The sequence below is a fragment of the Schistocerca cancellata genome, chromosome 7 (genome assembly GCF_023864275.1).
Source record: "Schistocerca cancellata isolate TAMUIC-IGC-003103 chromosome 7, iqSchCanc2.1, whole genome shotgun sequence".
In the NCBI taxonomy this organism is placed as follows: domain Eukaryota; kingdom Metazoa; phylum Arthropoda; class Insecta; order Orthoptera; family Acrididae; genus Schistocerca; species Schistocerca cancellata.
This window is the reverse complement of record NC_064632.1, coordinates 607,485,633-607,503,343: the sequence shown is the minus strand read 5'-3', so window position 1 is coordinate 607,503,343 and position 17,711 is coordinate 607,485,633. Positions and strand designations below refer to the sequence as shown.

The 17,711-nt window shown below is 38.6% G+C and overlaps 1 protein-coding gene across 1 annotated transcript in view; it reads left to right on the top strand.

Moving 5' to 3' along the window:
- The window catches only part of LOC126092089 (DNA mismatch repair protein Msh6), a 325,870-nt gene extending 312,359 nt beyond the window's left edge, over window positions 1-13,511 (top strand). Inside the window, exons 26-27 of the mRNA XM_049907512.1 lie at window positions 6,661-6,812; window positions 11,902-13,511. Of these exons, the coding sequence (XP_049763469.1) occupies window positions 6,661-6,812; window positions 11,902-12,171 (422 nt within the window). The 3' untranslated portion in view covers window positions 12,172-13,511. The remainder of the gene's footprint in view (window positions 1-6,660; window positions 6,813-11,901) is intronic.
- The last annotated feature ends 4,200 nt before the right edge of the window (window positions 13,512-17,711 follow it).

Below are 17,711 nucleotides of genomic sequence, written 5' to 3'. Positions count from 1 at the left end.
TTTTGTAGCACCCTTGATTTTTCTCCACGATTTTCTCTGTTATGTTAAATGTTTCCCCTGTGAAGTGGTCGTCAAAGTTCTGAAGTTGGCATATACCTGGATAATCAAAATTTTCTGTATTCCCTTCAGTCTTACCCTGATAACCCCATCATTTGCATAGTCTACATTTGCCACACAATTAGCCATTTCCTTTGTCATAATCACCTCTGCTCTATTTTGTACTTTTATTTGTCCTGTTGAGTAGTACATTATGTATTCATCTGACTGCAATTCTGTGCCTCCATTCCATCTTACCTCAGCAGCCCCTAACAAGGTCATAGTATTCTTTTCGGTCTTGTTTAAGAATTTCTAGTTTTTCTCCTTTAGCGGTGTTAGACATTCCAAGTACTAATCCTTGTTTTGATTTCCATCTCTAATGTGCTCACCATTGATGGGACGTTAAACTCTATATCGTTCTTCTTCTTAACATACAGTGTCTCCTTTCAAAGTTGCTCCACATCACATCCGATACCCATCTCCCCATAGATCCAAACATGGGACTTGTTCGCATCTGGTTATTGATTAACTTCAGGTGAAACCATATTTTGCATGTAAAATGAAGACTGCATTATGCAGGGAACTTGTTTGCATCTGGTTATTGATTAACTTGAGACGAAGCCACATTTTGCATGTAAAATGAAGACTGCATTATGCAGGGAAAATAATCTGCAGTGCTATTCCATTACTTTCGGCAATTCTGGAAGTCACTCCAAACATGGGATACAGGCGCCATTTGCACCTGCTCTGGACCACAAGCTGCATTGCCTATTAGTCCACAGGAGATATTTCATTTCCCTCATGCCACCCGTATCTGGGAAGCATTCCCCAATAGTTAGTTACTCGTTGCAGAGATCAGTTTCATAAAAAACGTTATGTTGTTGAACATGTCAACAGAAGAGACACAGAAAGTTGTATTTTTTGCTGTACTCAAGAAGTTCTCTATGGTGTAGAAGGAATTGTTGAGAAGAAAGTTCTTTAATCTGGATTAGAAAACACTTTTTCAGGCATTTTATTTTCATGGGTAGAATTTGAAACAGTTTTATAGCTGTGTATTTCACCCCTTTCTGTGCCGAGGCTAGATTCATTAAAGGATATAGCAGATTAATTTTGCTTTTAGTGTTGTACTTGATGAATATCTCTGTTACTTTCAACATTAGATGGATTATTGGTAATAAATTTTATAAGTGAATAAACATACTGTGACGCTGTGGTTAATATTCCTAGATGCTTAAAGAGATACCTGCAAGATGTACATGTGTGGACGACTCACAATTCTAATTACCTTTTGCTTAAGTGAGGAGTTACTCAGAATATTATCCTGTTAGTGAATAAAAATATGCAGAATTTCTCATCTTACTGACTTCTATATCCCCAAAGTTGGCAGTTATTCTTATGACAAAAGTAGTCAAACCTATAAGCGTTTTAGGAGGTCTAATAGATGGTTTTTCCAGTTTGTTTTCAACAATATGGACGCCGAAGAACTTACAATTTTCTACCCTGTTTTTGTTGGTATAGTAGGTTAAAAGGAGGTGAAATATTTTTGACAGCACAAAACTGGGTAAGCTGTGTTTTTTCAAAGTTGAAATCTAGCCAATTTGTGCAAAACCTTTCAGTAACTTTCAGAAAAATAGCATTTACTATTTGATGATTCTGTGTTCAGCTTTATAACAATGCTTGTGTTGTCATCAAACAAGATTTATTCTGCTTCGTGTTTTAAATAAAATGGTAGACCGACAAAAGCGACTGATCGAGGGGCAGAATCGTCAGGCCCACGTCTGGGAGCAAGTGTCGTGGAAGCAGTGAAGCTTTTTCACAGTCCCTTGTGACACTGCTGTGAGCATAGCTGGAAAATTTGTATACGATGGTGATATTACGAGTATACGACAGGATTTTGGACGTCAGAACCTCCTCACAGACCGTAGAGCCTGACACTGCTCTGTAAAGCAGGATAGGCAGTGATGTGTGGTACGTATGACAACAGATTACAGTGCCAGTCCAGGCACAAGTGTCTCAAACCACACCGTACACACACTTTGTCGAATGTCGGTTTCTATAGCCGACGACCTGTGCACGTTTCTGTGCCAATCGAATGATATCGCGGATTAGATTTTCAGCGGGCAAAGGATCGTCGAGATTAGACTGAGAGTCAGTCTGATTAGATGATTCACGTTTCTCGTTAGACCAGGATGATGCACAGATAACCGTTCATCCGTGTGAACGGCTGCTCAAAACGAGCACCGTATGCAGGCCATCAAGTGCAGAATTAAGCTATAACGAACATTTGTGTGGTCTTCTGTAGGACTTGTAGTAGTAATCAAAGGCATCACTACAACTGTCGGCTAAGTGGACAGTATTGTGGAACACGTGCACCCTTCGTGCTCGACATGTTACCTGACAGCAAAGGCATCTTTCAACTTGGTACCTGTCGGAGTTATGAGGCTGAGATTGTGCAACAGTGGTTTGAGGGGCATGATAGTGAATTCACACTGGCACCTGGGGCACCAGATTCGCCTGATCTGGACCCACACGGTACATTATTGGATGCCAGCAGTGCACACGACCCACCTGCCTGTAATTTGAGGTAATTGTAAAGCTGAATCGTACAGGCAGGCCACCGTGTTGTTAAGCAGGCAGTCGTGATGTTTTGGCTCATTAATGTGTCTGAGATTCCACGGACAATGTCCGTTGTGGGTACAGAAGAAGCAGGTCCACAGTGGCTAATATTTGAGTTGTCTGTCCTACAAGTCTACAAGTAATCGGATGTATTTGCCCTCTTGTTTCAGCAGATATTTGAATTTTACTTTTTGCAATGTGTAGCTGCAATCAGCCCAAACAGATACTGCTCACCATGCCTTTCATGCAATGCCCGTGGTTGATGGAAAGCACCATTTGGTTTCTTGTTATGAACAAAATGTTTAAAGTGGAATTTTTCATGCACGTTTGAGTGAGCAGTCTCGGATTAGTCTTCTGTGATATTAGTTTTCTCTGTGTGTATTAACAGTGATAGTAAAGAGTAAAGAGTGACAAGTACTCCAGCAGTAACTAAGCGACACTGCTTTGTGGCAGTAGCAGTTGACGCGGGCCGGGTGGTCCCATCCGTGCTAGAGTACTGGTTATTCTTGGTATTTTACTGTTCCTGTTAATACTTGACAGTAAAACGAGTATCTCACTAGGCTTCTCTAGGCATACAAAATCCCACTTTAAAAATCATTTTGTTTCTAACCAGAAACAAATTGATGCTTTCCGTTGACACAGGGCATCACGTAAAAGATGTGATGGGCAATGTTTGTTTGAGCTGACTCCAGCTACACATTGCTAAAATGAAATTGCAGATATCTTCCGAAGCAATGGAGAAGCCTTATGCCTCTTAGGAGTGACACACTTTACATATCTTACACTTTACATATCTTAAGGATGTTGATAAAAAGAAGTATGAATTCAGTCAAGATTACCGTATACTTTAATAGATTTAAGAATAAAAGAAAACCTTCGCTATTATTAATAGGCAATATTTATAGAAGTGGATGAGACAGTGTTGTTCCTGTAACAAACTGATGAATTTAATAAAATCCTGCGCTTCCTAGCTCAAAATATACAATTGAAGTTGCAAACAAACTCTTGTGAAGATTTTGAGGTCCAACCTATGATTTCACTGCCTCCAATTTTATTTAATATCATAATTAGCAAAGTAACTGAAAAATAAAATTATTACAAAATGGAACACAACTGAAGAACATATTTTGAAAACATTGTTCTATTAGCTAACAATGAAAATTAATTTAAAGCTCTCAGAGAACACAGAAATGTACTACAAACTAATAACACACCTTTCGCAAAGACCAGTGAATTTTTTTATCTTGTCAGCATACTAACCTCTCACAATTCCATTTAAGCCTAACCGAAACCATGCATCCGGAAGGCTAACAGATGTGGTTATTGTCTTACCAGAGTCGTCAAAAGGAAGTTAGTTTCTATGAAATCTAAATAATTGTACATATGTAAATCATTAATTGTACCAGTCTTAATTTAAAGATTTGAGTAGACTTTCACCTCTCACCCCCAGCCAGAAAAGGGAGGGAAGGCAGCAGCAGCAGCAATAGAGGGGGGGGTGGAGAGAGAGAGAGAGAGAGAGAGAGAGAGAGAGAGAGAGAGAGAGAGAGTTGAGTATATCTTAGTGTAAAACACTTGAACATATTAGAGACAGCAGTACTAATGACTGGAAAATACTACTTGATGATGAAATTTACAATGAACAAGATACAGGACACATCATTAGAGCACCGTCAAACAAAGTCAGCAAGACAATATTGAGACCAGAAAATTACTCGCAAGGACAGTGCAAAGTAGCTCCAAATTGTATTTTCTGCACCAGAGGGACTCCATGGCGTGCAAAACTTAATAATAATAATAATAATAATAATAATAATAATAATAATAATAATAATAATAATTGGCCAAGTGCAACTAGGACTCACATTCTCTGAGGGTTACGTTCGAATTTAATTATGTATTAGACAGTTCATCCATCCAAGAACTGGGTGTTTGTGTTGTCCTCATAATTTCATCATCGTTCATGAAAGTGACAAGATTGGACTGAGCAAATGTTGGGAATTTGTACGGGTGCTGATAACCGCGCAGTTGATTGCCCGACAAACCAGGCATCATCATCCATCCCGGCTCTCAAAAATCTCGACAATTTTTCACTGGTACTGACATTTGATACTGGCAAGATATTGGTACCAGAAATTCCAAGACTTTCGAGAATGTTTTAATTTGAAATTTGAAGTTGCTAACAAAGGACAATTTTTTATTTTTTTATGTGGTATAATTATAGATTAACAATTTTTGGGTTTTTAAAATTTCATTCTCCCATGAAATCTTGCTCTAGCCAAAATTCATGATTCTAGATCAATGTGAAGATATTCCGTAGAATTTGATAAGTTTGTATCAAAATATGTCACATAAATGGCCATATCTTTTGATTGCATTGACTTAGAAGCTTTCCCCCCCCCCCCCCCCCCCCCCCCCAGCCAGGGGCCATAGACCTTAGTGTGCGACACAAATTTCATTTTGATACATATATCCTTTGTTGAAGAAAAGGATATTTAATGGACAGACACAGACAGATGGACAGCAAAGTGAACCTATAAGGATTCTGTTAACACTTGACCTTGCCTTAACGGGAGGTCTGGGCAGTTCAGTAGGATGAGGTGTGGAAAGTTACCTAATCATCATCAGAAATCACTGCTTGTTGCCTTTGCCAATGTGCACAGCAAATCTATCTAGTTGTGTAATCATATGAATATAATAGAGGGAAACATTCCACGTGGGAAAAATATATCTAAAAACAAAGATGATGTGACTTACCAAACGAAAGTGCTGGCAGGTCGATAGACACACAAACATACACACAAAATTCAAGCTTTCGCAACAAACGGTTGCTTCATCAGGAAAGAGGGAAGGAGAGCGAAAGACGAAAGGATGTGTGTTTTAAGGGAGAGGGTAAGGAGTCATTCCAGTCCCGGGAGCGGAAAGACTTACCTCAGGGGGGGAAAAGGACAGGTATACACTTGCACTCACGCACACATATCCATCCGCACATACACAGACACAAGCAGACATTTGTAAAGGCAAAGAGTTTGGGCAGAGATGTCAGTCGAGGCGAAAGTACAGAGGCAGAGATGTTGTTGAAAGACAGGTGAGGTATGAGCGGCGGCAAATTGAAATTAGAAATTAGCGGAGATTGAGGCCTGGCGGATAATGAGAAGAGAGGATGTACTGAAGGACAAGTTCCCATCTCCGGAGTTCTGACAGGTTGGTGTTAGTGGGAAGTATCCAGATAACCCGGACGGTGTAACACTGTGCCAAGATGTGCTGGCCGTGCACCAAGGCATGTTTAGCCACAGGGTGATCCTCATTACCAACAAACACTGTCTGCCTGTGTCCATTCATGCGAATGGACAGTTTGTTGCTGGTCATTCCCACATAGAAAGCTTCACAGTGTAGGCAGTCAGTTGGTAAATCACATGGGTGCTTTCACACGTGGCTCTGCCTTTATACCTTTCAGGTTACAGGACTGGAGTAGGTGGTGGTGAGAGGGTGCATGGGACAGGTTTTACACCGGGGGCGGTTACAAGGGTAGAAGACAGAGGGTACGGAAGGTAGTTTGGGGATTTCATAGGGATGAACTAAGAGGTTACGAAGGTTAGGTGGACGGTGGAAAGACACTCTTGGTGGAGTGGGGAGGATTTCATAAAGGATGAATCTCATTTCAGGGCAGGATCCACACATGACCACGTTCTCTGGCTCTAAGACCAGACTGCCTTTGCCTTTGCATTTGTGTGTGTGTGTGTGTGTGTGTGTGTGTGTGTGTGTGTGTGTGTGTGTGTGTGTGTGTGTGTTTTGAAGGCCTGTTTGGCCAAAGCTGTGCTTGACCGTCTTTTTATTGTGCCTATCTGTGACTCAGAATCTCCACAATACACTGACTAGCAACTATCCTTTTCATAATAGGGCATATGTTGTAATATATTCTATGACCCAATGTCATTGACCCAGAGGTCCAATATAAATAAAAATTGTTTCTTTCTTCCTGCATTTATATTTGAACATTTTATTTTCCAGGTCGAGGTACATCTACGTATGATGGGTGTGCAGTGGCATGTGCTGTCATAAATAGACTAAGGAAAATGAAATGCCGAACAATTTTCTCAACACATTATCATCTTTTGGTTGACAGTTTCAAGGATATGTCTGATATTTATTTCGCACACATGGTAAGTGAGCACTACCTTTTTGCAGTCATGTTATTAAATAGTTGCTGAACTTATTGTTTCCCCATCAATGTTTGTTTCACCTTGTATGCAAAGGCAGTATGTACAGTAAAACTTCTTTTATACATTTTTCAATGGACTACAAAAAAAAGTATAAGTGTGAAAAATGTATATATTAAATATAGCACCTTACTATCAAATTAATTGGTAAACAAAAATGAAAAATTCAGTAAATTAAAAAAAATCTACAAAACATTATATAGGCTTACTAGGTACCATACCTAACAGAGATATAAAGAAAAATGTAAACATCTACACAGAAGAAAATGTCATTTCATAAAAGAAGTCCATATTTTTTGCTTGTTTTTTCTTTGGCGCAGCAATAGCATATGCTGTACCCTCAGAACGTGATAACTTTGTCATTATTTCGTCAGAAACATTGTGGCGCATCACAAATTTTTTAAAGTAATTCTAACATGTATACTGCATTGTTAAATTTCACAGCTGAGGCTCTTCTGTATCATCCTCATTGTGAGTTTCTTCATCATCCATGTCCCGCAATGCCCATTGAACTATCTCAGTGATAGCCATAGGTTCTGTACTGATGAGGTTTTCATCAACGTTCACGTAGTTTCATTAGGTGAAATACCGTCAGTATGATCATTTCCACCCTGATCATGGACTACATTTTCAAATCCAGCTTTTTGTAAACAGTTCCGAATGGTATCGTCTGAAATTCTGTGCTATGAAGCTGCAGTGTAGTGCATTGCCTATCGGAAGAAACAAATTCGTTAATGATTTCTCAAAGTGTTCTTTGGGTCCGGTAGCACAACGAAGTGTTCTTTGGATCCAGTAGCACAACATGAAGCAAATGCCAAGTAAAAATCGTACCTGTCAGATGTTTATTTTCATTTCTTCCTTTCTTTCCATGTTTACACACATGATGGCTTGCTGCACAGCATTTTACGGTAATGCAACTTGAAAATATGTGTTACTCGAAGGTCAAGTGGCTGGAGCTCAGTCGTGCAATTTGCTGGAAAGAATTCCACGGTCACATTTCTTATATAGGAAGTAAGTGGAAGATGTGCTACACACCTGTCTACAAACAATAAAATCTTCCAGCCTGCTGCACCCATTTTACCATTGACACTTCGAAGCCAGCTTTTGAAAACTTTTGTCATAATCCACAATTTCTTGTTACTAGTGTATTTTGTGGGAAATCTAACAATGTTCTTAAAACAGTGGGGCTTCACAAATTTCCTGATCGTGAGGGAAGCTTCCCATTCCCATCATGTTATACTGTACTTTCCAGTACTGTACAGTCTCTGAATAACATCTGGTTTTTGTGACGACCCTCTTATTCCAGTTTATACTGTTGTTGTGTATCTGTCAATCTATAAAACCAGTCTCAAGCCTGTCACATTAAAAATTAAATGTTAGTTGGATTCAGATGCTCGCAACAAAGTGATTTTCTGGTCAGCAACTGTGCTGCCGTGTTAATAAATGAAGCTTAGGCCAGTATTATATTATCAAATTTTCTTTGACAATGATCTTAGACGGGGCGCAAAAGGGGGTATTACACTGTCATCAAATATTTCGTCAAAGTTCCTTCATAATGGCCGACGACGAGTTAATACTATTCTCTACAGTTCAATTTTACTTCCGGCATTGGTGGTGTAGTGTGCTGATGTTGGCAACACCATCTTCGTATAATGCAAATGTTTTGTTATGAAATGTTCATTTCACGAGTATAACTAATTTTCTGAGTGGATGAGGGTACATACAAGAATCTATCAACCATAGAGCAAGAACAAATTTAATTATTTACTTCATGGTGATATGAATTTTCAGTAATGAATGGTCGTTGCCAACATCGACACACTAGGCCACCGACGCCATAAATGAAATTATGCTTGGTCCACAATTGCGTGCACTGCAATTGCATTGTCATTGCATTTGCAAGAGAAGCAGAAAAAAAGGAAACTTAACTTGGGTGAAGCCATGGACTTCATGGCAAAATGCAAAAGATATACAACAAAATTGGCAACAGGAGCTACAAGTCAAGGACGTAAAGTCGCATGAAAATCCCTTTGGGAATGGACGAGAGTACATTTCAATATGTGCTCAAGAAATTGGCTCCTCATATTATGAAGCTGAACACACTCCTCAGAAATGCTACATACACAAAAGGCAGATTTACCATAATACTGTGATTTCTAGCTACTCTAGTTTATACAGTACTGGTATATCGCTCTAATGCTGCTGTGCACATTGATGAAAATAATACCAGAAATGAAACTGAATACCAGAAATGTTTGGAACTATTTGTACGCACTGAAGGAGGAATATGTGAAGGCAAATAAATTTAATACTTACTGCAGTCATGAAAAATTTTTATTTCCACAGAAGTTGTAGATTTTTTCCTTTATATTGTTGGGGGTATATCCTGGCCGTACTTCATGGCTAACAGCTTTTTTTTTTCCCCTCTCACTTTCTATTATGTTTTTGTATTCGGGACGTTTCAAGCTACACAGTGCTTCATCTGCCTCGAATATTTCTATCAATTTAGTTATATATGCAACACATCATGTAAGTTTGGGAGTCATATTGATAAACATCGTGTGTCAGACACCTGCAGCGATGCTAGCACCCCATGCAGTTGATTTCTGCAGTAAACATAAAATGAACACTTCCTTTGATCAAATCTAAGGCGAGGCGATAGATTTGATCAAAGAAAATTTGACCAATGCCTAACTTTGACAAAGTTCCTTATTATACTATCAAATTTTATTATAGTCTAATATTGACCTTACCAATCCGCTTCCCAGCAACCCACTCTGAAATACTGCATCATAACTTGTGCACGCTGGATTTTTGCCGGGATATGGGGGAAAAAAAGTGTAAGTGAGAAAAACATATAAATGAAGTTTTACTGTAGTTCTGCTTAGTGTGCTCTGCTGTAGTCATGTTTCTTTCCCTGTTGTTTCACTTGAATTAATACTTGCCTTTCAGTTGTGTATTTAGATTCGTGCATAGTGTTTGCTCATAAGCAGTATTCAGGGATGAAAAATGCTCAGTAAAATAAGTAAAAGTGAGTATTTTTCAGATTGAAACAATTAAAAGGCCAGGTTGGAATATTAAAAATATTATGAAATATAACATTTTACTGATTGGTCAGTTTTAGTCTGTATTTTTCAGTTTTTGTCTATAAAGTCAGTTTTATACCATGGCCTTTTTTTGAAAAAGATTTACATCATATGGAAAAGGGTTTGTATGCAGTAAAGTAACATTTTATGTGGCAGATGGATTTAAAAAAATTAGAAAGTACCATTGAAAAAGCTCTGAGTTGGTTAACAACCCTGTGCACCAAAGAGTGTTTCTTGAGCTCTATATTGGAAATATTATTCAAGTGATCATGAAGATCTTAAACAAATCTCAGTTTAAGGCAGAAATTTTCAGTTTCTTGGAACTTTAGTGCTTGCCTACACTCGGAAGCTCAGAGAACAATGTAAAGTGAAAGTGAGTTCTTCACAGCTATATATTTGTCTTCTGTCCATCCTGAATGTAGGAGTGTTGGTACAATTACACCCCACGGACCTACACCATCGATTCAGCTTTATCCTGTTAAAGCTGCTTTTAGGCCAGAGTTAACCTGGTGTTTGAGAGTGACTGGAGGGAACCTCGCTGTTCAGGCAGCTTGTGAAGATGTGAAGCATACTGTGCAGTGTTTAGCAGAAGAAAGGCAGGATATTTAATATGTGGTGCTTTAGCTCCATATTTTAAAAGTGGATGATATTGGATGAGCACATTTCTCTCTTTGTTTTTATGAAACTGTGAATGCAGCTTCAAAGAAAGAGTTTCATACTGTAATTAAATACTGATCTGATTCCAAACAAATGACTATGACACGATAACTGCAGACTTTCTTTATTGCTAAAGACACCACTAGTGATATTTGCTGAGAGTTAAATTAAGACTTCAATAATGCCCAACGTTTTCGTTCCAAGTTATTGATGATAATCGTTATGAACCAATAGTAACAAAACTGTGAATCATCTTACGAATGATTCTTTGGTCCTGTTAGGAAGAAAACAGTTGATTGATGCTGGCACATGTAGCATAAACATCACCCATAATGCATTCCAGAAATGATTACAAGACTGGTGAAAATGCTTTGTACATAATCTCATTTCTCTATAATTTTTTTGGTGGCCAAACATCTTGTTGGGAAGATTTTGAAAAAATACAATTAGATATAAAACTACTGGGTTATTGATTTATGAAACACTATATCTATAGACGGCTGACAGTAGAACCAGCTGTAGAGAGACTTTTTGGAACAATGGCCAGCTGTTGAAAAATACTTTCTTCAGCTCGTACCCCAGTGCAAAAGCAAGTGTGAGCGTTCTTTGAAATACGAGAACGTTGGTAAGCTTTTAAAATACAAAACTACCAAAGTAGAAATTATACTGCTTGTGCAAGTGCTTATGTGTTAGTGCTGCTCCTTTGAGTCTGAATTTTGTCATAAGTATTACTTGCCATTGAAAAACATAGTTTTGACTCTAGAAAAAGAGAATAACTCAAGAAGCAGAGCACAAAAGACACTGGATGGCCTAAAAGTATTTAACCACGGAATTGAGAAGCTGTTTATGGTGTGCAAGTTGTGGACAAGAACATTGTTATGCCACAGTGTATCTGAATGCCACACCTTAAAGCTAGTTTTTTTGTCTCTCTTTGGCTTATGGTGCATAAAGTAGGCTACTGTGCGCCCTGTTTGTGTAATGCTCTTTGTCTGTTGATGCTAAAAATGACAACTTTGTGTTGCTACCAAAAAAATGTGGACATGGGTGTACCCTTCAGATCTTGGGCATGTAACTTCTCGGAAATGATATTACTTAAAACCTAAAAATGTAGTATCTATTTTTGGCATAAATTATAAAGTGTTGCAATACTCACGAATGTTAGTGTATTTGCTTTCTGTTTTTTTTTTTTTTTTTTTTTTTTTTTTTTTATGTTGATGTAATACTCCTTGCGTCTTTAGTGTATGTTCAGCATTATAATTTGTTGCTTTCTTTTCTTTTCTTTTTCCAAGGCTTGTGCTGTTGAAAATGAAGGTGCAGATGATCCTACAGAGGAGATGGTGACCTTCTTGTACAAGTTTGTGAAAGGTGTGTGTCCAAAGTCATACGGTTTTAATGCAGCAAAATTGGGAGGAATTTCTACTGACATCATTAGAGTTGCTTTCAAAAAGGCAGAGGAATTAGGATGCAGGGCTGAGAAGAGAAAATTATGTAAGAAGATATTTTCAAGTACACTAGATGTGAAAAATTGTATCAGCCTCCTGCAGACTCTTGCTCATTAAAGACAGATGATGTAATGCATAATGAGCATCTTGTATTAGAGTTTATTTGCTCTCTTTGTTTTCTGATTGTGTGACAAGGTAACTGAAGAGTTTGATGTTAATGTCAATGTCAGTGTGGCACACACTGCTGCTTTCATTTGCAGTGTGGATTATAAGGTCACTAAAATATTGCTGTGAGAGGTGTAAGCTCCTGGACTGCCTTTCTCATTTATTTCTTTGTGAACTGGTGTTACTGTGTAGAGTGCCACTGGTAATACTCTTTCCAAAGATTGGAAATTTGTTATCTATCAACATTCCACAAAAAGAAATGAAACACTCTAAAACTTGGAAATTGATAGATTTAACAACAGACATTATTTTCCAAGTTCTGTTTTATAAGACTCCTCAAAATATATACTTGCAGTTTTCACTGTGGCAAAGTTATTTAGAGTCCGGGAACAGCTTGGAAGATGGTATTGGAACCCATAATCGACAAACTGTCACATTGTTTCAAAGTAAAGAACAACCAATTAATCAATTCCACTTTGTTAAATGTTTATTCTCATAGATGCTGTTTCAGTACGAAGTCATGTTTGTTTGTTTGTTTTGCTTTGCTAGAATAGGATGTTTGGGTTCCATAATATTCTGTCATTTTTTTATGACACTTAGATCAGTGTGATTTCATCCTCACTACCAATACAACTGTGACTGATAAAGCACTATACATAACTGACAGTGAGGGAAGCCAAATATAAAGACATTATACATACATTCAGAAAGTCCCATTTTGTAGAAGTACGAGAGGCCTGCAAAAATGATAAATGGGTCCGTGCAGCCTCAGAAAAAATGATTCTGTTGCTTGTTCTGAAATTTTGAAGATTTGTGTTTTGTTTGTAAAGTTGCCTGCACAGAATTTCACTATCTTTTTGAATTATAATAGTACCATTTTCCACATTTATTACAACCAGCAGATTTTTCTTACACAAAATGTTTTTTAGTGAATACTCAATAGTTCCTATTAGATAAAAGTGCCCTTTACAGCCAGTTAAGTCTGAGAATTTCATTAATTAAACAGTTGTGTACTCTTTTATGTAAATTACCCGTAGTTTCATGTCGTGTTAATGTACTGACTTTTGTATCATCACAAGAAAGTATTTTAGTTTATTTTCATTTTTCATAATATTTAAAAATCAAGTACAAATGAAATGTGATTCCTAAATGTTGTTGTTACAAAAATGTTTCTTTTGCTTTTGCATATTCATTTCTGTTAGAACATTGTAGCATTGAGAAGCTAGTTTTGTAAGTTTTCTCTGTTTTATTTCAGTTTCTTTTGTATGTTAAAAATAAAATCATTATGTGTCTCTGCTAGTTTTATTTACATGAAAGTTCTCCTTGAATAGTTGAAAATAATTTAGATATATTCACACAATGACCAAGAAGACTGATGAATGAATTTTGTGGTGTCGTGGGTAGAGGACCAAAAAAACGCAACTCTCTCGAGGACAAGGTTATTTTATGGATAAGTAAGGTAAGAGCACATTATGACAAACTCAGACCAAATAAAATGCACATGACACAATACACAGTGTCCAGGGGCTGGTGCCCCCACAGCTCTTATATATTTGTAAAATGTCACGTTACTGCCTTGAGCTGCTGGTAAAATACTTTGCTTAGGTATGCAATCAATTTCAGTCATCTGTTAGACAGTTTTAACACTAGCGAGTACATCCCCTTGCACAGTTTCCACAGATTGATGATGTAATTTATATTACAATATAATAACAGTGTATTATTTGTGGTTTTATCACCTGGAAATAAAAATTTTATATTTCACATAACGTGATGCTGTGATGAAATTGATGATGGTCAGATGACTGAAATTGATTGCCTACGTAACTATTTTACCGGTGTCAAGACAGTTGCATCAGTACACAGTGTACCCCTCTCAAGCAGCAACAAAGGTACGCTTTCTTGCCTGAAAAGGATTGTAAAGGAGCCAAATGGCATCCTGCGATAGATTGTCCTGAGCCTCTTGCAACTTTTGGTGCAATTCGGCAACTGTTCTTGCAAGTATTGTAAGAATGAGTAAGTTCCTTCATCGCGTCTCTCACGAGTTCGACTGGTGAAAGATTGGGTGATCTTGCTGGCCAGGGCAGGTGTTGCGCATCATGAAGAGCATATTGCATTGAAGCAGCCATATTGGGGTTTCACTGTCCTGTTGAAAAAATGCATCACCTACCCGTAGGAGAAATGGTGATAGCCCAGAAATGACTGTCCCGGCAATATGTCGAGCATTGGTTACTTCACCATGCAGAAATCTGGGGTAGGGCTGTGTGTCGCAGGTGAATGCACTATGGCACAAGCAGCTCACAAGATCTGTGCCAAACTTGTGTATTTCCAGCACTCGAATACAGACGGAACCTACTCTCATCACAGGACAGAACAGCAGCGTTACACTCCCCAGTCACTTTAACAACACCAGGGTAGCCACTTTCGGCTGTGTCGCAGTGTCAGCAGTAACATGGCAGGAGCCACATGTGATGTTAATCCTGACACAGGCAGACTGTTCCCAAGGGTACCTGATGACACAGCAAGTCCAACATATGTCCAGATTTCATCCCTAGATAACGACCAGTCAGCCACCATTGCTCACACAATGTATCGATCTCGGCGTGCATCTGTATTTCACCGACCTCCAGAACCTGGTCAACAGCTGTGGGAATGTTCCACAGACAACTGTTCAAAGCAATGACACACCACCAATATGTAGTGCCCAACGTGTGCAGCAATGCGTCTTATTTCAAACGGCTGAAGCTGCCTGATGTTAGTATATATTTATATTTCATATGGCTAACAGAATACAGCAGTAAGTAAGTAATAACACAAACAACGTATAAAAACAATGAATGGTCAATATGTTACAGGCAACAAACAATTATTAGATCTAAAAAAAGGAAGTAAAACACAAAAATACATAGTAATTATAGTAATAGTGTCTAGTAATAGGTTCTTCAGAAGGAAAAGAGTAGACCAGACTCATGGTTGTATGTCCAAGTCCCTCAGTCAGCAAGAAGCATCTCCCTCCAGGAGGTGCAACTCCTGCATTGTGCCAGGGAATCTTCTCGTAGGGCAGTCCATTGCGATATGATGTAGAGTTTGTGGATTCCCACAGTCGCAGTTGGGTGAGTCAATCTGTCCCCATTTGTGCTTCCAGTTATTACATCCACCATAGCCTGTTCGGATACGATTTAAAGTTGTCCAAGATTTTCTGGAAAGACCGAAGCCCTCAGGGCGTACGGTTGGGTCCGAGACTAAGTTAAAGTGATCAGGGTTAGACATATCCCATTCCCGACGCCAGACTTCGTTGATATCATAATTGTCCTTGATCAGCTGTTGCCCTAATCTCCGTGATGGCTTACGGGACTTGAGCCTGTGGCTGGGATTCTTGCAGCCTTCGTGTAAGGGTAGGTCACGGTTGTTAGCGCACTTTTGCCATTCCCTGTGTCGTTTAGCTGGGTGTCCACCGTTGCTGTATGAGTGCTGTTTAGCCAGACCGGAGCGCAGTATTCAGCCACCGAATATACTAGTGCAAGAGCAGATGTTCTGAGAACTGTGGCGCTTGCTCCCCAGCTACTTCCAGTGAGTTTGTGTAGGACATTATTTCTGGTTTTGATTTTTGCTGTGCATTTGTATAAGTGCTCCTTGTACGTCAGAGATCGGTCCAATGTAATTCCCAGATACTTTGGGAGGGGATTGTAGTTAAGCAGTTGGCCTCTGAACTCCACGTGGGGTGCATAGTTTGCCTGTCTGTTGTTGAGGTGGAAACAGGAGACTTGGGTTTTAGAAGTATTAGGTCTGAGCCTCCATGTTTCAAAATATTCATCCATTTTGATGAGGTCTTCCTCAATGATTCTTTCGGAATTGTGGAAGTCTCGATGTTGATATGTGAGAGCAATATCGTCTGCATAGATAAACTTCTTAGAAGATGTCTCTGGTAGGTCTGATGTATATATATTAAAAAGTAATGGAGCTAGCACGGATCCTTGGGGCAGGCCATCATTTAACCTATATTTCTTGCTTATCTCTCCACCTAGGTGTACTACTCTGCTATTTCCAACATACAGCATCCTACAGTGATAGTGGGCGATTTCAACAGCCACAGTACCCAGTGGGGATATAACGACACCAATGAGGATGGGGAGGGAGTAATGCAATGGGCGGACATAGAAGACGTCTTCTTGATCCATGATCTAAAGGATAAAGGGACTTTCCACTCGGCTAGATGGAAAAGAGACTACAACCCCGATCTGTGCTTTGTTTCCAGAGACGCCAAAAAGCTACCTGATGTTAGTACATACTTCTGAGTGGGACACTGTTTTATGTTAGAATGACTGTTTCAAACACTGTTCGCCTGTAAACTCGCACTGTTGCTGCCTGCAGAATCCAAATATGGGGTGCACAGTCAAGACCCCCTGAGAACCATAATTCACTACAATGTTTACCAGCTCAAAAATAGTAGTTGTGTGTTATCTAACATATCAACAGATGTACTTACAAGTGCCAATAATACATGATTTGTAGCACTAGATTACTTTCACTAAGAACATTACATAACATGCTAACGATTTATTCGGTTTAGATAATGGATTATGTGCAATAATCACTAACAATGAACTTCACCTTATGTAAATACAAGGAATTTGCTGCATTCTATACAATTAATAATACTGCTACACTCTTTCTATCAGCTGACTGACATAGAACTTTATGTATTGAATGCTAAACATGAACTGACATAGTATGTGTATTGTTTGAATGACTCGCCACCAACTGAATGTGGGTTTGTGCAAGACTTCTAATTAATGACTCACTCAGGTCAAATATTATGAAACGTTAAAATATGAAGTTGTTGAGATTTAGATATTAACATATAAGGTGGGAAATATATAGTGTATATATAAAAATTAGACAGAGAAGTTAGCCTGATTGACAGTTAGCACAGTGGCCTGAAATGGACATAAATGATGGTTCTGTTTTGTGGGGCAGATGTTTTAGTGTGTGCTGGTATTTTCAAAGCCTGTCAAGATTTTTAGAAACTTTAATTTTGTAATTGAAGTATTTCATAAACTAATATGTTATTCAAGGAAAACTACACATTTTTTGAACCAGAAAAATTAGAGCTATAGACAGTAACGGATTCAGAGGATGCAAATATATGGATTGCATCATTCCTAATCAATCACGTACAGAATGTCTGTATGACATTCACAAACAAGCTGTTCAATTCAGTAACTAAAATTTAATCTTGAAGTAAAGAAGTCAAGCAAAGGGTCAGTACTTGGATCTCTGCTATTCCTCCTGCACATCAGTGACTTGAGCTTGAATGTAGATGCTCACAGAACCATTTTGCTGTCAGATGACACAACTGTATTTCTTAAAAGGAAGACCGCACCAGCTGCACAGAAAACTATGAACTGTGGCTGCTGAACAACTCGGCGGTTAGACTGAGTGTCGGTGAGTGTGGCAGGGGATATTGAATGTGCTAGAATAATTCTGGATGA